Genomic DNA, 21,573 nt, shown 5'->3' with positions numbered 1-21,573 from the left:
CGCATTACGTTTAGACGTGACGGTGCTGAGCGCACCTTGTTCGCCCAGCAACTTGAGCTCTGTCACACTCGTTGGATCTTCACCATCAGATACCAACGAAGGTGAAGCAACATCCTCTCCTCAACATTCTCCCAAAAAAGCGGCATCTCCAAAAAAAGAACCTTCGCCTACTAAAGAACCAACAACAACTCGTCCCGAGATCCACCACAGACCCTCCATAAAGCATGAAGTTGTGGACAAAAAGGTTGAAAGATGCGTATCCGAGGACACCGAAGGTGAGTCTGAACAAATACCTGACAAACAGATTACTATAACTGTCCGTCAAATAGAAGATATGACACTTTTCTTCAACACGATGCACCGTGCATCGTGTAGCTCATCCAGATCGGCTAGTATCTCAACTTCAACAACTAGTGCTGTTCTACAGGTAAGTAATTAGTTCTTTTGACTAGTAGGTATATTATTTGTAATTTTAGAGTTACTACGGCTCGAGGAGATCAATGCAAGAAGGTGAATCGACCTCAACGGCTCGTTCCAGCTTCCAGCATGATTCTCCACAAAAACCCAGCAAAGCAGGAGTTGTCATAACTTCATTTCGACAGTCTAAACGAAGGTAAGGGTGGAATAAATTCGGAAAACGAAATATTTACGCATATTTTAGAAGTAGCACATCTAGCGCGGCTGCAGCTTTCGCCATTGCTACTTCTGGATCTAGCAATCCGCGAGATTTGTCTCCGAGTGCTCGTGGCGATGGAAGATCGAGCATGATGGACCAAGATGAGTTTATAATGGAAAGAAATAGATACAAGGAGAATGTCATTTCAACAGCTTGCACAATGAGAGTCTTGAATGTTTTGAGGTAACGCAAAACATTTTTTGGTGATGTGCTAATGACGGTAGAATTGTAGACACTGGATTTCCAAACATGCCCAGGATTTTGAAAGCGATCTCAAACTGAAGAATTTGACCATAGAGTTCTTGGATGATATTATTTACAGTCCTAATCTACTCCCGGCAGAGCACAAAGCAGCTGCTCAGCTGTTGAGGTTGTTGACTAAAGAAGAACTTGAAAACTCCAAAGTTGACATTTTTCAACTGATCACAGCACCTTCGGTAAACCGATTTGAGTGTTTTTGAGTTATGATTTGAGCGACTTTTTCAGACACCAAGCAAAGAAAGTATCGAAACTTTATCAGCACTGGAGATCGCGGAACAACTAACCTACATCGATCATCAAATTTTCATATCCATTTCTAGCGAGTGAGTTTGTAAGGCACAGTCTTTTGTCAAAATTTATTTTGGAAATTTTAGGGAATTTCTGGGACAGGCTTGGATGAAGAATGATAAAAACAGCAGAGCTCCACACATTCTTCTGATGACTAAGCGTTTCAACGACGTATCTCGATTGGTGGCGTCCGAAATTCTTCGCCGTACTTCACTGAGTGCAAGAGTTGCGGCCATAGAGAAGTGGGCTGCCGTGGCCGACATTTCCAGATGTCTGCACAACTTCAACGGAGTCTTGCAGATCTGCTCTGCTTTCACCAACAGTTCGGTTTTTCGTTTGAAGAAAACTTGGGACAAAGTGTCAAAAACGGTGACAAATCGTCTCGTTTTGTTCTCTATTGGTTCTAATTACTGTTTGTAGACTCGCCAAACCATAGAGAAGCTGCAAAATATCGTTTCTTCGGACGGCCGGTTTAGGTCGCTGCGAGATGCCCTCCACAGATGTGATCCACCATGCATACCATACTTAGGGCTTTATCTTACTGACTTGTCTTTTATCGAAGAAGGAACACCAAATTTTACTCAAGATGGTCTCCTAAACTTTTCTAAAATGAGAATGGTAAGAAACAATTGTGTACATTTTTTGATAGTAAGTCAGGATGTTTTAGATTGCTCACGTTATTCGAGAAATTCGTCACTTTCAGCAAACCCCATATAAAATAGAATTGATACGTAAAGTTGCTAATTACTTGTTAGATTCTTCATTGTTGATGGACGATGAGGAACTTTACAATACCTCCTTGGAAATAGAGCCGCGAACTTCACGTTTGAGCACTTCAGCTATCGGACAGTTATCTCTCTCTTCAAAATCTTAACTTTTAACAATAATCAGTAAATCTTATGGACGCGACAATCGAATCGACCTGCTCTTTAAAAATTTTACAATCACTAAACTCATCATTTTTATAATAACAATCGCTACTTAATTGACTAATAAAATTATATTTTATATAAATTTAGTTCGTCAGTTATACCTTCGAAGGGTATAACTTCATTGCAAAACAATCATATAATACAACTACTAAGTCATTGCCAATAATTGGTAATTTTAAGTAACCTAATACGTCTCCTGAGGAAGTTAATTTCTTGAAACTCTAAGACTGTTAGCAGTTATATAACATTAGGAGAACTATAGGAAAATCTGTCAAATTATATTGAAGTGTCTTGATAGATACTATTCTATAATGCGTAAGGCCTACATATCAATGATTTTAATGCGTTTTGGCTTCCTTAGGAGGTAAATAAATAAAAACACTTTGACCCTTTTTTAAATAAACCTACATAATCTATTGCGCTAACGATTGAAATGGACAAGAACAATGATTGTTGTAGCATAGAGCTTTTACCAATAATTTCTCCCAAACATTTGTGTTAGACGGGTGTTGAAAATTCCAAAAATCGTTCTTGAATTGCAGCAAGTACAAAACTGGAATAATCTTAAACACAAACCTCATTTAGCTAATGAACAATTTTTGGAATTGTATTTGTTAGAGTATCGTTTTAATAGTGTCAAATGTGATAATAGTGTGCAAAAATTATGTCTACGTGTAGTATGTATAATATTGTTGGCTTTTTCGTTAGTTACTACAAAATACCATCAAAATATTCATATCTCCTAACATATCTGAATTAGCATTTACGTAGTTTCTCCGAAAATACGATTATGTGATTTAAAGATGTCTTCTATTGGTTCAACTACTGGATATAGATACTTATTACACAAATTTTTCACGTTGTTAAACTGGCAAATCGGCCAAATTATAGTTGTAATTAGTGTAATGAAACTAAAATAATGTGCCATCCTCTTAACATTTAATGTAGTTTTACGATAAATATTTTATTTTGTAGTAAGTGGGATGTTTATATAAATGTAATGGCAAAGTAGGCACAACATAAAGTTGAATAATTAGTTGGATGTTGTGTCCATCGTAACACTCTACTTATTTCAATTTTCGAAAAAATAAACCAAAAAATATTATTTCACCAAATGTGTTAGTGCTCAATTTACGTCAAAAATTAGTCAATTAATATATTTTTAACTATGTTTACCACCTAATTAAGTTCAAGTGTGGGATAATGGGTAATAACAATTTTGCTCACTTCTTTATATTTATAGCACACTTGTGCATTCCAATTTTCTAAATGTTAGAGTATCTTTGTTTCAATAAAATACAAAAACTAACATACTTTTAATATAATTTTACATCAAACTGTTCTCGTCGCACGCAATTTATCCAAACATATCGACAAGATCGATTTTGATCTAAAACTGTATTGACTGTATGCAGTATTTTAAAATATCTGTCAATTTAAACTTATCAGACTTTACTATTTACAATATTGAGCACTCGTTTACTAATAAATGTTACATTTGATAGTTCATAGAAAAATAAAGTACCGAATATTTAAATGAATTATAAAAATAGATACGCTTACCTTAATATTTGAATAGTTTACGCAACAATTGCAGTTTCCGTCAATTATTAAACGTTGACGGTCAAACTGCAATTTATATTAGCAATTACAGCCAAAATTCAACAATAGATTTTTGTAGAAACAAATTATATGATATGTGAAAAACGTTAAAATTTTCTTGTTTTAAATAATACAATAATTCTCTATCATGCTGTTTTTATTACAATGTTAATGACTTTAATATGTAAATAGATATAAATATATTTCTTTACAATCTCATTGTTCCATATAATATGAACTGTCAGGTTATAAAAAATAAAATTTTTCATAAAATATTACAGATTTTCATTTCGACATACCTACATATTGTTCATACTTACAACCAATGATTCACTTCCAAAGAGATATCACTACTGTCCCCCTATCTGACTGGCGACTGGTTCGATAATGGCAGCACTGCAACATTGAATCCAGCTCAAAGATACTCTTCAAAGTCAGTATAAATTAAAAACTTAACTTTGGGAGTTAACAGATGAAAAAAACTTACAAGTTAGAACGTGTTCTGTTTTACTGCATTTAGTCTATTATACAAAATCTTCCAAAGCGGATTTCTAAAACGAAGGAGTTATTTCATCTCGATACACTAGTCACTTGCACCGGAAGGAACTAATCTAGATCAAAATAAACAGTAACGTCGTTTTTTTTTCAACTGATTTCACTTGAGTTACATTTCCCAAAAGGCCATCTAATCGTGGCCATGTTTGTATTGATATAATTAATGACGTTACGATTGCAATTAAGTAAAATTAATTTGGAAAATAAAAAGTCGACCTACATATTCATCGCGAGCGGAAACTTGACTCTGCGAAACATACTTATTCGCTGACAGCATCCACAAGCAACAAATTTTCGATTGCGGACTGTAGGGATTTTGCGCAAAAATTTCTTTAAATTCTTCAGCTACAGATTTCTCTACTTCTGCAAATATACTTTGAACGGAACAAAATTCAAGAAATCAATACTTTTCCAAACTTTCTCTAAATGTGTCAAGGTGTGCAAAGAACCAACACGATTTTTTATGAGAACACAAGAACCGCCATAAGAGAACAAAACACACTGATAAAAATGAGGAATTTTAAGTTAACCTGTGCTGCAAAATGTCAGATGATCACGTGACCGTTCAGGCTCCCACATTATTGGTTACGGGAACTTGGTACATTTCGCTGTAAAAGTAGACGTGGGTTTGGTACCCTCCGACACAAAAATTAACTACGGCTGTGGAATTGGTACCTTTAGTAGTAAATATATTATCACACGACGGACGTTTTAAAATATTCATATAATCAGAAACACAGAAAATGTGACTTCCGTTGCTTTCGGACTTGACATGCTTTGTAGGCAAGGCTTGCAAATCTTAAGACAGTTCCGTGACAATTTCCTTCAATTAGATGAACAGAAAGGGTAATTTTTATGTTTTATTATTTTTATACACTACATTTATATTTTAATTACAAATAAATATAATACTTAAAATTCGTTGACGAGACATACTATATACATTCAATACTATAGGAGGAGTATCAAGATTAAAATGGTTTCATAACAATACTTCTAACAAAAAATTACAAATTAAAAGTAGTTTGACACAGCCATATTTATTCAATTTGGAATGTATTTATCTAAATTTGGACTTACAAAAATAAGCTTGACACAACGACATCTTTTAGTAGTTAAAAAGTACAGTGAATACGAAATTTGATTAGACTAGATGTCCTCTGGCACATGTGGAAAAAAATAGAACGAAGAGTAACAGAGTGTTACTGAGTCTTGTGGTGATGGACGAACAGGTGAGTTCATCTCTTGGATACGCTGTAGATGGCGGAGCTTCGTCATTTCCTTTACAGCTTTCATTTCTCGACGCAAACTCTTGCTGAAATTATTAACGAATGGAACAAATACATATATATTACACTAATTGTGTTTAGCTTACAGCGCAAATTTCTCTGCACGGTGGACAAACTATGGCACCTTTATGAAGCCAGCCATTGCTAATGATTCTTATGGAAATTTCTTGATTGGGAAAGAAACACTCGTAGGAGTAATTATCCACCTGGAATTGGTAGTTATAACGGGGCGAGTTTAATTATTAAACATAAACAGAATCTGTAGAAAAGTTATGATTATACAAACCAAAATGTGTAGGCGTCCGTTTTGGCATTCGTATCCGTAGCAACCCGAACCCCAATGCTGCCACTGTCTCATTTGCCGGCATGATCTCTCTTCCCACATTTGATTAGTGTGTTCAAAGCAACGGGAATTTTCTCCATATTTTTCCAAAGCGAAGTTTTTGTCCGGCTCTGAAAATTCAACAAAACGAACATCATTTTGCGTAAATCCTTTGCAAACTACGGATAACGTTTGTAACGACTTCGACTTACTAGGGTTATTTTCAGCGTATTGGCAGTGAGATCCCCTGACGATGACGTTCTTCGATCGCCATGTGAACTCCTGGATGTAGGGACAATAATCAGCGAGCGCTACCGAACCTCCGTAGTACTCTTCCGTTCCGGGCTCCACGTACTTAATGTAATCGAAATTCTGAAATTTGCCCTGATTAAGAGACCGAGTGAAATATATATTTTGCCAACCTGATAGAGTTGAGGAAGTTTGGTCTCGTGAGCGACCAGGTTGCAAAGAGCAACCGACGTACGATCGTCGGTGCATTCCGTTTGTAAAGGATCACGTTTCACTTTGTTGCAGAATGGATGGATTGAGGCTCCCCTGAGCGTGAAATAACGTACAAATCATTTATACAATGAGATCTGCGCATTGTACGGCACAAGCAGAAAATGTGAACGATATAAAATACCTTGAAGACTTTATTGTGATCCACTCTTTGCAACTTTTCATGACGAAATCGCACCCGAGGCCTTTACCCCAAGACATTGGCTCCGCCATGGAAAAATTTGCAAGATACCATCCCGTGTCTTCCATCAAGGCTAGAGTTATCCTCGAAATGATAGGATTTTGCGTGTGAGTACCCGTCATAGCCTCGTTCTGCAATTGCAACGTCAGTACCAGATCTACATTACTTTTAAAAATTCTACTTCAAACACACGCTTCTCCCAGTGCGTTAAGGCGGTTCCCTCTTCGCCTTGATCTTCAAGTTCGGCCCCTTCCAAATCCTCGCAATTGAAATAATCACGAACTTCTCTCACCACGTTTTTCGTTACGATCATATTCACCTCTCTCTTCATCACGCCGGCCTTTACTAGCCAATTCTTTCTTACGAAAGTTTTAATCACTCTATCACTCCATTGGTACGTCTGCAGCCTAATAAACGCGGTAAATAATAACAAATCCGTTAAAGCAAAAAATACACCTGTCACTATACTAAACTTAAACTCGTACAAAAAAGTATCTTTTTTTAAACCAAAATTTAAAAAAAAAGAAAAACAATACGAATACAATTTTAAAGAGTATACATACAGGGTGTTATGGAAGCCCACGTAATAAATTTAACCACCAATTGGACTCGTTAAAATAAACATTTTCTTTTATTTATCATTTTTCGGCAAATTTTTCCAAACAGAAACCTAAAATTCATACCCGCTCATGTGTTTACACATCCATTGATAACGAAGCACGAAAAAAGAATTACTCGATTAAAATACTGAATAAAAAACAGTAAAAACGGTTAGTATTACGAGTAGAACAGCGATTGTTCTTTCTTCAAAAAACTGTAAAGTTTTTATCACACAACAACATTTTCATTCACTCTTTCGTTTCAGTTGATGATTATTCCATGAGTGAAGTGTCAATTTAGGCGTTAGAAAAATGTAAAAAAATACTCGATTAAAAAAAGATCAATATGTAAAAAATGTTTATTTTAAAGAGTTTTATTGGTGATTAATTTCCACGTACATCAAATGTGCGTGTTTAGCCAATCAGAGCGCTTGCTTTCATCCAATCAAAAATGTTTATCGCGATAAAAACGTCCTACTACTAGCATCTATAAGTGATTAAAATTGCATGCTACTCCTGTCAGATTCTCAAATTGTTTTTAATAACTGTATTATAAATATGTAGATAATTACCTAACGTTAAAGTTTGTATTCTGGAATTAATCTTGCCAAAAATAACAGGACCCAATTTTCACTTAAACACTTTTGTTTTAGACAATTTTACTCGTTGATATTTGGGCATTTTTATTCAAACGTTAAACCCTCGAGCTAAAGCTCTCGGGCCTAACCAGAATAAAAATGCCCAAATTCAACTCGTAAAATTGTCAAAGCAAAAAGTTTTCGTAAAATTTAAATATTTATCCCATAAAAAAATTAGGTCTTGTTATTTTACCTCCGATTAAATTTATTACGTGGACTTCCATAACACCCGGTATATGTATAACTTTTATTCACTTTTCCATAGCAAAAAATTTAGGCCCGGTTGTATAAAGCGATGTCAAGTTCGTTGTTAAAGTTAACATAATGTCAAGCGATCTGATTGGAGGATGTGTATTTAACATTGGATTTGAATCAGCCAATCAAATGGGCGGATTTCAGACTTGACGCGTTGTTAGTTGACACGATGTTAACTAAGCTTTATGCAACCGGGCCTTCATCATTTCCTAAACAAGAAATGTTTTATTTTTTTTTTTTTATATGGACAAAAATATAGCAACCAATCAGGTTTTGATAAATCTTCTCCTGCATATTTTTATACGAAATTAAAAAAACCTTTTTTAGTAAAACATTCAACATACAAATGTTTGACAAAAGTTATCACGTGACTTCCGTTATATGTCAAATTTGACATTACATACATAAAATCCTACAATACGTTTTGAGTGGAAAATCTGCGAGAGAGCAAATCTGAGCTAAACTAATAATCTTAAAGTAATTCTTATTCTCAGATACATTTTGAACAAATTTTCGAAACACTGTACGAAATAAAATAACTTTCGAGTAAATTTTTAGAAATTTGTTTAGGAAATTTGCACCAGAAGCAAATTTTCCTATAACCATTTTCGAATGTACCGTGCGATCGAATAAAAAAAAAATCAGAGTAGGCGAAAATGGTGGTTTGAACCAATCAAAGCATCAGAATAGTACAATCCAGATAACTCATTTTTTTTTATTCGACCGCACGTTATTTAATACGAACCCCATTACCCGATTTTTTCTTAATGTTCTTTTGAAGCATGTCAAAAGTCACATGATAAATCTTGTCAGTCGTATTTTTCGTCGTTAGACAAGCAGTGACGATTGCCGCAGTAAAATTTTGCCAAATCAATGAATAAAAAATGTTCCCATATGCGCACTTCTTCGTAAGCATAGAATAAGGTTGATAGAATTAAATAAATAAATAGATGACATAGATAGAAATTCCTCCACTCTTCTATCTTGTGCTAACACTTCCATTTCTCTCCAGTTCTTATCTCTCAGTTGATTATCATCAGTATACATAATACTAAAGTAAATCTTAAGATGATAGTACTTATATCAGATAAAAAGAATACGACCTAGTAGCGAACCTTGAGTAACTCCAGTAATAATAATCAATGGTAAATCTGAGTCCCGACTTTCGATTTTAACTTTGCTGATACTATTGTTAAGTACAATTAGGATTAAATGTTTCAGAAATAGGCGTGACAAGTGATATTTTCAACATCTCCGGGTAATAACCTCTCTCTGAATAACAATTTACGTGCGTTATATGTACAGTACTATGCTAGCATAAATGCTATCACAGCTTGTAGAATTAAATTTTAAATGCGACTCAATTACTTCTACAGAAGCGAGTTTAGAATCGAAATAAACTTAAATTTTTGGAAACATCGTGTGAGACTTACTTTTCGTTAAGCGGAGGCTTTCCTGTGTCCGACCTGCGCTCCGTCAGAGGTTCCCCCTTCGAGTCGCGATAAAAAGCGTACAAACTGACCGAAAACCCCAAAGCGTGCAGAATCTCGTGTTTGACAGTCGAAAGCAAAATTTCCACTTCTTGTCTCTTGGTGCTGATGCTATTGGGACACAAGTTGGCGTGTCCTGCTATGGGTCTACGAGTCGACATCAGACGGTGGTTCCGGTCGTGATGGCGTCGGTACTCACCTGTCCAGAGCTGACTCTTGCTGGCAGTGGGCGGCGTAAGCAACGGTTAACGACTTATTACAACGTTCTGTCTGCATCGCGGACACGTAAAATACAAAATCGAAATGCTGAATTCCTTTGCCAGCTGTTGAGCCTTTCGCTATACCGCAGTCTTGCCCTGTTGCATTGCACGTCCTACACGCGTCCAAATGTTCCTCAGGTACGACCACCTCCCCACACATCGTCTTCTCCTTGCAAGTGTCGATGCAGTGGGTCAGGGAATTCTTCACGAACACTTGAGTGTCGTTGCATTTTCTGAGAAAATCATTGTCAGAAGCTGTCACGATTCGCAATCGTGGCGAAAGGTGATACAATTAACGCTATTAGCAAATACGAGTATTCCCATCGTGTCTATTAGAACAGAAAATCTCCAACTCTTGACCAATTTGTAACAAAACAAAAAAGTGCTTCCGATTTTGTTATTTCGGAATTGACAATGGCCTGGCCTATCCAAAAAAACGTCTGCTTCTCTAATGAGTTTTGAGAGACTTGGATTAAGCATCAGACGTTAAAACAATAAAATTAGGATCAATAAAGGTGAACATTATGAGCATAAACCGTGGCAACGGTGCCGACCGCTTCCAATTTAATTGCTTTTAATTTACATTTTCATGAGCCTTCAATATTAAAACGAAAAATCTTCTAAAACACACAATTTAAACTATAAACATTCTGGTTTGATGGACTTATCCTGTGTATTTTGCATTGTTTGCGTTTTTGGTTTCAGTACTATCTAAAATAATCTTGCAATTTCCTCACGTAATTGTGGTGATGAGACTTGAATGTACCCATGGAAAGCATTCGAGTGTAAGTAGAACTTTTGAATAAGAGAAATTCGCTTGATAATTGCATTTTATCTCCAAAATCTAAACGTGTTCACTCGAGTTCTACTACCACTGAAGAACAAATTACTTCATTACGGTTATTATCAGGTAGATATTAACATTGCTGCCGTTTACGAGAGCAAATGAACATTACCATCTTATGAACTATACCTTGTTAAGCGTATAACATCCTCGACTCTTCTGACGAACAATGCCTTCTCCCAGAAACTAACGGCTTGGGGTAAGATTGTTTCCTAAAAATAAAGTTCAAAGTAGAACCGATTAATGACTTATTTGTATAAATAGAGTCGGTAGTTTGTACGTGTAAGTGAATTAAATCGGGTTAAACAAATTATGTATTATTATTTATCAGTTGGGGTCAAAATAGTGAGACTTGGTTAAAAAGCGCCGACTAACCTTGTCCGAATTAAAATTCCTTTACTAGACACGAAAAACATTACTTTAAATTTCTCAATAAAAATAAATTGAACAGATTTAATCATTTGCAGTTAGTAATTTCCGTCGAATGAAAACGAACTGATTGTTAGGCTTATAAAGTAGGGCTGGTATCAATTGCGAAACAAAAACTTACATTGATTAGATCGAAGCGTTCACGATCGAGCCTGTAACAAATCAAGCTTGTAGGACCAACATAGAAAACAGAAAACCAGAAAAAGGAAGATGGAATAGAAATGAAGAAAAAGTCCATGTAAATTGTCCAGAACCGGTTGTGGTCACTTACCTGTACACGCTCAAATCATAATGAAGCAAAATTCTTAAGGACTGGTCTAGACTCCGCTTTTTCATTACGTGTGCAGGTTCAATGTGCGTGTGAGATACCTAAAAATAAAAGCGAAGACTTAGTATTATCTCAGTAAACAAAAATAAGGAAGTTAATCACATCGTGTGGCGGAAATTCATGATGCTCTGCACAAAGCAGATGTAATAAGCTAATAAGATGCTTCGTATCCTAGAGAAAGTACTCCAGATGCTAAATTTAATCTCGACACTTAAATTTAAAAAAAATCTCGCATAACACAGATAAACGAAAAACCATGTTTTACCAAACAACTCATCCCATCAATTACGTAATTCGATTGAATGAACTGAGCAAAAAATCGACGTTACAGTAGGCCTTGGGGCATACACGTCACGTCTGGACTTGGCTCATAACTGTCACTTATCTGTTGATTCAGTAATGCATTCGAACTGTCCACAAGATATTAACATTTTTAGCATTCGATGGAATGCCCGCTTCTTGATTTATTTCTAGTCAATGTTTACGTTTCCTGTTCCGCGGGCAAAATTTTACCAAATCAATGTAAAAAATAAGTAGATCTGCAATTACGATTTGGACCACTTTCTTACCAGCATTAGGTGTACGAAATTCTCTATGTGGTACTTCCGGAGGAAACCGCGTCTATTAGTTACGAGTACCTACACTTACACCAAGTCTAGAGGGTCAGAAATTAAAAATTATCTACCATCAGAAAATAAAATGTAGAAAATGGAAAGGTCGTACTGTTACATCATTACTAATGATTTGTTTAGAGATATTAAAAAAATTATAAACGCCACAAATACTATTAAGAAACGCAATTTAGATTGTTTGATAGTTTAAATTGACAAAAAAAAACCGACGTGGGAGTATCTACGTTTAATTAAACAAAATTCGCAGAGATCAAATCTAAAATGTATGGTAAAATATTTAAAAAATTATAAGATAGGTACATCATTTCTACCGACCGTAATGGTAGGTTTTTGCTGATTTAGGAAGAGATATTGTGTTTCTCTCAATACATAAGGATACAAAATACCTGAGAGTACCAGTAGAACATCTAATTGCGGTTACTTCCTTTTGCGAACACTTTTTCAATGGTAAAGAAAACTTAATAGTTTATGTGCACGTTACAGAATTTCCACACCGACGTCGGTGTTCAACATTTGCCAGCTTTAATGCTTTTTGCCGTAGGAGAGCAGACCCTTGTCACCAAAAGATACTGCACTTACTTGATAGTTTCAGGATGTCTCATAGTAAACTCCTTTAAAGGACAAAATAATAAGAGCACATTATCTCTAGAGACGACACAAAACTCGCAAACTCAATTCGAAAAGTTTTCACTCGATCATTTTGGGATTCATAAAAAAAAATCTCTCAACGAAGGCCTTTATTACCGCATTTGTATCAAACATTCACGACACAAAATTCTACAATGGCCCTGACGTCCTTGACGCACCAGTTCTGATATATTTGGCTAGGGATGTCAAGAAAGTACACTTGAAAAGTAAACTTAAATTGAAATTCTTTTTTCGAGTACTGTTTTCTATTCAATATTAATCTGGTGTAAGATATTGATTTGTACTCGTATGTGCTCCTGGGCAGATTGGGAATCAGATTTTGCGACTTTGCATTTAAAACTACTTCTGGAAAACAACTCGCTAATACAGTAACCAACTCTTTATTCCGCATTTTATTTGAAATCGATTTGAAATTGGTTTTTATTTATTTTATTTTTAACTGTGTTATTTTCACCACCACGAATGCTTTTCAAGCTTTGCAAAATCAGTCAATCAAAACAAATTTTACCGAAACCCACGAGTTTATATAAATACGCCAGTCTACAATGTTGCGATTTAAATAAAGTAAACAACAACTGTCCTTAAAGTAGCTTTGTCAGAGTGTTTACGTAGACCTTCAATGAAATTACACCTGTAGAAGTGGGCAACAACAATAACCTCTGAGATCTTCCTTATTTCCTTTCACTTCCAACAAATTTAGCCGATTCTCTCTTCCACTAGCATTATTACATGATCAATGATCATAATACTGCGAGCACTATCAATAGAGTATTAATTGTCGCGTGCGTGATAACACTAATAACGGTCCAACAATCAAATTTGTTCTTACGTTACAGGGGCGTCTATAAACGATGGTTGCAACTCATTAAATTTAAGTGAACTTTATCATGAGGCCCTCAATTGATCAAATTGTTTTCTACAACTTGGCTCATCCTCATTAGGAAGGTTGTATAACACTGTTAAATGTTGCTGTTAATAAATATTAATTATGCAACATGTCCGTTCGATCCACGGACAATTTTAAAAAAGCTGAATGCCCACGTGAATACAAAGAAAGCTAATATCACACTAACACACTTAAGGCAAGTGAGAAAGAAAGTTTTTTACGTGATTATATTAACAAGCAGATCTGTTTACACATAACAATACGAGACTTTGCCGGCATATTAAATTATGCAATTGCGAAAAAGGTTTTTCTACATTTTACCGACCTTACGTTGGTTTATTTATATTTATGACCAATCAAGTTTTTTCTTTAACAAATCTATTCAACACAGCGACAATTACGACGAAGAGACAACCACTTTTTCAAAAAAAATAGCCTTGTGAGCGCCATCAGGACGAGCAGTTTCCCTGTAAACAATTAAGGTCATATTATTTCGTGACACACGTCCTTTACGTTGTAGAATAAGTAAAATAGTTAATACGGCTAATTTTGATATCGATTAGGAAGATCTTCCGTTGTTTTCGAGCATGTCGCTGAGAGTTGCAGCGCGACAAAACTCTTCTGACACTAGAAATCAAAGTAAAAAACATAATTCTTCAATCAATTTATTTTGTCGCTCAGTACCCAGCGGATCATTTCAACCTTGAATCAATTGCTCTAGGTATTATTAATAAAATATTAGTAGAATAAAAATGGAATTTAACGAAGGTGATCATGATCACTTACGTAAAACAATAAACTGTCGTTAACGCTTGATTCAATATTTTTTTAAGGCATTAAGTGGAACAAAACTGCATAATGAGTCACTTATGCAAATAAAATTTATATCTGATGCAAGTTCCATTGATTTCTGGGCAGAAAGGGGAAAAACGCCCACTACATTGTCCGTGTCCTGTCATTCAGTATTCAATGGAATCAATTATTTTGAGTGATTGCAACAATCAGAAATCCACTACACCGGACCTGGACAGACTTCATCTCGTATTGGACGAGCTGCGGTAAACTACCTCAACGTTTACTGTTCCCAACGAAAGTGATTTGATTAAAATGAAAATGAAATCTGTTGATAATTAAATTCAACAACCACAAGTAGAAAATGAGAACCTGAAGCCTACTACACTGATCTACACACGGCAACAACCGGTTCAATAAAAACACGATTATGAAGACTTTGCTTCGTTCCCTTGACTTAGACGGTGCGTGCTTTGCTGCAAATATGGTGTAATTCTGGATAATTGCAAGATTGCAGGAAATACAGAATTTAAACCCACGATATAGAATTGTCCGAGATTGCCCAGATTACCAGCCAGATTTTCATTGCCATTAATAATAATCTTGATATGCAAAAATTCAAATACCAAAAATGAAGATACCTGAAGATATAACATGTAACAAATTCATTGTATTTTTTTAGTCGGACAAGACTTTATGGTCTGTCAGATCACGTCTAAACTCCTGGTCTCATTCCAATATTTATAAAAAATACAAGTTTGACAAAGTTACTACAAATTTAGTAAACACAAATAAAACATGTAACTTCCAATAGTGCACACAGTTACTTAAGTTTTCGTGTTACTTTACCATTTAAACAGTATTCTACAACACTGGTATTTCTTTTAATTGGGCAATGATTTCTTAATTATAAGTTACCAATTTGCTACAAAGTATTTTGTACGTAATCATGTTGTAAAATTATTTCTGAAATATAATTTTATGATTTTTAATTTACTCCGGCAAAAAACCAGAAGCTTTGAAAATGAAAGCGACAATTGTTCCTTTGGTGTCTTTGTAAGAGACTTTTCATCAAACCACTACTTTGTCGCTGTTTCAGTTCTACAGAAAGTCAACGAATAATTCAACTGGAAATAAATCTGGAGAATGTGCTATTTATTTAACCCACATCTGTCGCGAATTCGATAGTAACGCTATTTAACAATGTTTGTTGTAACAATTTATTTGTAAAAGTCAAATAAACTATCTTCAAAGAATACTGCGTTAGGAAGAAATAGGCTCTATACTTGTCCTTCAATCTTCATTGTTCATCATACACCAATTACTTTGGATGGTACATTGCGTATGTGTGTTGGAAGAACTCAAACATGATGATTACAAATAAAAACCGAAACAAGTCTTTCACAAAAAATAACATTTTTCTAAATGCCTCGTGACCGCTTGGAATGTTTGTAAAAATTTGTTCGCAGTTCTGTACTCGTTTCGTTATCTATTATTCTCAAATGTCACAAATAGTTTCGCAATGACGACTAAATAAATAGTGACTCTGTCGTAGAATTTCCTTGTCAAAAATGAAAACCATTTCGTGTTTGTTCAGATTTTTCTACAGAGTTGTGCAAATATTGGGAGTAAAAATTAAAATGTATACTCATAGAAATTGATGAAAGTGAACCACCATCAAAGTTGAACAATAGAATTAATTTACTTTCATTCGAAGATAATAAAAAAGATCTGATCATGTGTCAAATATACTGGGTACACGATAATACATATTTTGTTATTAGTTGGTTCAGCGAGACTGTTCCAAGTTCATTCAAGCGTGTCATTCCCATTATGAGATTTAGTAAAAAATGCACCTTGTGTACTTAAACAAAATCGTTAAGCACGAGTTACTACAAATTCGGAGTGTTATTTTTGATTATTGCACAAATTAAAAAATCTCTTCCGACAATGTGAAAAATGTGAGTTTAACGTGTTCGTCGGCTGAAATCTGCACCAGTTGTTGCAAATAATGCAGCTTTGACGAATCACTCGGTTTGTTCGAACCGTTTGATTGACTAAATTGGTTATAATTGCCGACTGACTTGCAATTTTTACTAATGGTCCGAGGTAAATCGGTCAGTAGAAACCGTGCGAAGAGCTTGTTAAGTTCAAATCGAAGTCGAGAAAATTTGTCAATGGTTTATTAAAGTTCGTGAGTGAATTTATATTGGCATTGTTTGAAAGTGCTTTGAACCGAAACGGATACTATCAAAATAAAATAGTTTGAATTAATTTTGCAACATCCGAATTCTCTTGAGCTTTCACAACTCTATAATGAGCCATAAAGTTCGGGAAAAATTCTTTCATTTTCATAAATATAACATTAGTATCTCTAATTATAAATATTTTTGGAAAGTTCTTGCCTTATACGACAAACGCAGAGATGTGGGAAAAGTTTTTAAATTACCGTACCTGATTCAAATACATTTTAATTTGCTTTCTCCGACATAAAATTTGTTATTTAAAAAATTATGTTACACATTTACATTACAAAATATGTAAATGGCGTGCAATGGCTGGAACTTTGGGCGAATTTTCAACAAAAATGGATTTTAGATGTTCTTGCTAACTCGGAATCTGTAGCCGAGTGCAAACTTTCATCTTAATTGAGTTATCCATGTTATTTTTTCTTTGTACATGTTAAAAATTTGCCTCTTACATAAACCACCTAATATAACTAATTAAGCTAATTGCTACATTGTTTGAAATCTATTAAATTTTAGTATCATCATTGACACAGTTTAGATGATCATTTAAAAACCGTGTTAAATAAATTTTCTATTATTTTACCAGAAAGACCAAATAGCTTTCTAGAAACGTTCGAAATGAGAAAGCAGTTAAACATTCGTAGTTGCATAACATAAAACACAGATTTTTAACACCGACTTGATACACAAAGAACTAGGACCGGTTATAAGATAAGCAATTAACAGATTTCTAGCACAATAAACACATTGTAAACAGTTACTTCAAATACTTTACATAATATCTTAATCACTTCTAAATACAGAGTTCCCGGTTGATTAATCCAGACAAGTGCTGTCAAATTGACTCAAAATACATCTTGACAGTATTTTTTTTAACTTGGTTTGTACCTGAACTTCCAACTGAGGCTTCCCAAAAAATCATCTTAAGTTAATCCCTTTTTTTTTAATTCAAAACAATAATTAAGTTTTTGTGGTTTAATATGTAAGAGAATTTTAATCTTAAGAGACAAGTTTTCAGTGTCAAAACTTCATTCCCAATGCTTTGTTTTTTAAAACGCGCGGCCAACGATCGAAAATTATAATGATTATATAATTGGACGTGATTATTTCAGTCATTTTGTAGTATCAGTTATTTAATAGGAGTCTATTATGAAATCAATGGACAAAAACATCGAACCGAAGTTTCGATCGTAATTAATATGATTATACGCTTCCGAGGGAGAATTTCAAATTGTAGACCATAAAGCACGGCTTTAATTAATCTTACAACGAAACAGTCAATTAGTTACAATACGAAAACATTTACTAACAGATAAGCTCAAGTTTCCCGAACTCCAAAAACAGTATTACACCAAACTAATACTGTTTCTGAAACTTCGAGACCGAAAAGTGCGAAGATTAAATTTCGGACTAAATAATCAAATTCAGTTTTCGCAGATTTAAAAAAAATATTTTTTGTCGAAGCAAGATCTTCAGTCCACGAACTGATTTTCCGAAGTCTTGGCAAACTACTCGAAAATACTTGGAAGTTATGATTTGCAACATGTCACCCTGACGCATCCGCAAATTAATTAAATCCACACATAGTTTGGTGTCTGCAGCGGCATTCCGAGGGGTTATTAACGTGACAAACAATCGAGGCAAATTTCATTAGTATGCGTTGACAGCAATTAACCAAGATTTTTCGTTTCGACCGCTCGAACGAAACCGATTCCTCGGTTCGAGTTGAGAGCTGTTACCCCGATTTGGCAGGAAGCAACAAATCAAAGATGAAAACGCCTCCTCCTTAATCGCTTTGAACGCCATCAACTACCGGAATTTGAAAATTATCATAGGTAACTCAAGGAAGTGAAACCGAAGTGATCTGGAATTCGGCTGAATGAAAGAAACAATAAAAGAAGCCAGTATGTAGGTTGGGCGTTCAATATCAAGATTACGTTTGCATATATTATAATATAGATGATTTTGTTATCGGCTGAAGGTAAAATTTGATATGGGTGGTCATTTTCGCACGATCCTGGTTTGCGAGATAAATCTCCTCACAATTTGGTATTGTTCATCCATCAAGGTAAAAATGCACCGGACACCGTGAAATACGCGTTAACAGTCTAATGATAACACAATAGGTGCCGAAACCGGTTACAAATTAAATTAAAATCAATATGGTATCAATAATGAACGATGATTGGTCTAATTTAGACTCAGGATACAAAATTAAACCGTAAAAATGTAAATATCGCAAGTAACGTTGCAGCTGTGTCAGATAATAACAGATACTAAAGGTTTGATAAATAATTATTTTTTGGTCGAACAATTCTGCAGTGAAGGTTAAAATTTCTTTCAATTCAAGTTTACCCAACACTCGGTACACGCTGTCAGACAATGACAATATTTTCAAGTCCACGCCTTCCACCACCTGCCACTCGAGTACCTCTTCCACGTTTGCTTAGATGGTCAAAAACAAATGGTCGAAACGTTGTAGGTTAACTTTCACCATGGGATAGGAAAAAATAAATGTGGTACCACCCTTTTATCATTTTTTTGTGCAATTTCCTGTTCGACCGGAAATAACAGCAACTCTTATCGCCTTAATGGCCATTACTGTCACGCACTTTTTTTAATAGTGAACGTCCAAATGAATTTGTTTGAAATCGATAATGTCGGTTGGGCTCTTTCCGGAATGGTGTCGAACATGGAGTAGTACTGCCGATTATACCATAAATTCAACGATTGCCAACCTTGACATTAAAAGCAATCACATTTGGAAGATAACGGAAGCTTGAAAACACGAATTTGATTCCAGCGTGAAACGCGGATTCCCGATTTGAAAATTTTTATGATTATATTTTTCGGAAATTCTTTTAATTTTTTTTTTTTTCGATTAAACACGACAGAACCATGAAATACTAGAAATTCGTTTTTGTTAACAAACAAACATTCCGGGAATTCTATCACCACGACGGATGATCTTTACTTTTTTTTTTGTTTTTGGCTGTTTTCAATTTTTTAATTAAACGTTGAATGCGCGGTCTGTTAAAGTTAAAAAAACTGCTCGATGTTTGTTAATTAAAAGCGTTTTTTTTATAATTCCCTCTTTGAACTTGTGAATGTTAATAACATACGAACCTTTATGGAAATGAGCCATACAGATTGCTGGAAGTCATGATTATATTTTGAATAAACCGTAAAACTTCAAAAAATAACCGAGTTAATTACTTTTGCATCCTATAAAATTAGGATTCTCGTATAAATTAGCGAAACTTTTACTGATTCTCTCCATTTTCTGATTTACTAAGGGCATTTTATTTACAAAACGTTGAGAAATTTTCAATAAAGTGTAATAAAACATGATTTTCCACGTTAATATTCAGATTCAGGGTTGTCACAGAAATTAGATCTACATCTCGTTTAAATTTCAATTTAGCCTACTAAGTCTATATATGTTAGCCAGAAGGCATCTCCCACAGCTTGTGTAATCACCGCCCCTGTATAATAAGTTTCGCAGTTATTAATACCTTTTGGTATTGAAATTCTATTGTATGAGGCGTTTCGTGGCGAAATTATTTGAATAATTGATCAACCCAGGTCACAAGTGACACTTTCAAAGTGTGGACATCAAATAAACATAACGTGCAGGTCAGCGAAAAAATTATTTGATGAAAATTCCTATTGGGAAACAAAATAAAAACAATAACCACAAGAAAAATTGTGTCGCGGTTTAAAAATATTGAGATTTCTCTCACCTCAGTTGACCTTACGACATAAAATATTGTATTTTTGCAAAACAACGGCAACCTGTTCTCAACTGAGTAAAACGACTAAAAATAAATCACGTTGTCAAACAGCACGCGGTACAATCTATTATTGTTATATAATAATCACAGTCAATATCTCTTGTTGTAATTGCATCAAGTAGAGGCTGAAAAACTAGATTTTTAAATGCGAGTAATACTTATTTTCCCGCTTTATGCATCAATTTGCATTACATTTCGATTACATAATAAATTAGTAAGCCTTTTATCGGTGATTCGTCGCACAATTATGTACCATCGATAAATAGGAAATATGACACAAAGTTTTTCCCTAACAACAGGTTACCGTCAGGTTATCGCGAAAACAGTGGTGCCGATTGTTGGAAAATCAAAACAGGGGAAGAACCGACGACTGCGGTTTGCGGTACGCTCTTGACTTACAAATTGCTACAACACATTTTAGGAATAATATTATGAAACGTGATGATCCGCAATATAAATCTTAATCTTCTGACCGATATTTGCGTATTTTGATAGCCACTTAAAAGGATGCCGCTTTTTACGATTACCGGGTTTCGTAATGTCAAACAACAAACAAAACAACAGATAACAACCGCAATTGTGAATGAAGATGAAAAAAGGACTATGCGAAAAACGCATAAATATTTCCGGCGCCTAAGAAAGACACGCCGAAGTAAATAGAACAGTAGAGCACGACTAACCTCGTCGTATTTGGGGTGCACATGACTGCAAGTTTGATGTCCATTTACACAATTTTCACGAGACTTTAATAAAAGTGTCACTAAAATTGCACCAATTATATGCTTCCATTTAACCCCAGCCACCATGATTACTAAATAGAATTATTTACAAGAAAAAACATTCGCGTTTGAGGTTAGGAACAACAACTAACTCTTCTAACATTCAAACACAACTGTATAAATACACTGAAGTTGGTGAATGCGAGGATGTGGTTAAGTTATGGAGTTGAGTGCGCAGACGCATCAGTGAAGCACAGCTGATTGGATTTATTCAAATTTATAATACGATGTATTTTATACAACCCCTACACAACATACGTTAATCAGGGATCAAAGGTCACTAAGTTGCCTCCAGATATTTTTGAAATTGCTGGTCCTTGACGAA

General features: G+C 34.8%; 2 protein-coding genes across 2 annotated transcripts in view; one reads left to right on the top strand and one right to left on the bottom strand.

Moving 5' to 3' along the window:
• Positions 1–2,099, top strand: part of LOC138139695 (ras-specific guanine nucleotide-releasing factor 2-like) — a 48,181-nt gene extending 46,082 nt beyond the window's left edge. The window contains exons 13-21 of the mRNA XM_069060100.1: positions 15–275; positions 330–427; positions 477–613; positions 662–859; positions 909–1,113; positions 1,163–1,260; positions 1,312–1,594; positions 1,646–1,843; positions 1,893–2,099. Coding sequence (XP_068916201.1) covers positions 15–275; positions 330–427; positions 477–613; positions 662–859; positions 909–1,113; positions 1,163–1,260; positions 1,312–1,594; positions 1,646–1,843; positions 1,893–2,099 — 1,685 coding nt within the window. The remainder of the gene's footprint in view (positions 1–14; positions 276–329; positions 428–476; positions 614–661; positions 860–908; positions 1,114–1,162; positions 1,261–1,311; positions 1,595–1,645; positions 1,844–1,892) is intronic.
• A 3,062-nt stretch (positions 2,100–5,161) lies between these two features.
• Positions 5,162–21,383, bottom strand: Invadolysin (leishmanolysin-like peptidase, invadolysin). Its single transcript, XM_069060420.1, has 13 exons — positions 21,150–21,383; positions 11,412–11,509; positions 11,262–11,292; positions 10,841–10,923; positions 9,807–10,100; positions 9,551–9,754; positions 6,807–7,032; positions 6,569–6,756; positions 6,348–6,480; positions 6,138–6,297; positions 5,890–6,056; positions 5,690–5,809; positions 5,162–5,629 (listed from the first exon to the last, which is right to left on the bottom strand). The coding sequence occupies exons 1-13, from the start codon at positions 21,273–21,275 to the stop codon at positions 5,459–5,461; spliced, it is 2,001 nt and encodes a 666-aa protein (XP_068916521.1). The 5' UTR covers positions 21,276–21,383; the 3' UTR covers positions 5,162–5,458.
• Between the last annotated feature and the right edge of the window lie 190 nt (positions 21,384–21,573).

The sequence above is a fragment of the Tenebrio molitor genome, chromosome X (genome assembly GCF_963966145.1).
Source record: "Tenebrio molitor chromosome X, icTenMoli1.1, whole genome shotgun sequence".
In the NCBI taxonomy this organism is placed as follows: Eukaryota; Metazoa; Arthropoda; class Insecta; order Coleoptera; family Tenebrionidae; genus Tenebrio; species Tenebrio molitor.
This window is presented reverse-complemented; position numbering and strand designations above follow the sequence as displayed.

Coding starts and splice junctions, on each gene's coding strand:
- Invadolysin (XM_069060420.1), bottom strand. CDS start 21,275: ATGGTGGCTGGGGTTAAATGGAAGCATATAATTGGTGCAATTTTAGTG. Junction 9,755..9,806: donor CAAGAGTCAGCTCTGGACAG/GTGAGTACCGAC, acceptor GTCGACTCGTAG/ACCCATAGCAGGACACGCCA. Junction 6,481..6,568: donor ATCACAATAAAGTCTTCAAG/GTATTTTATATC, acceptor TTTCACGCTCAG/GGGAGCCTCAATCCATCCAT.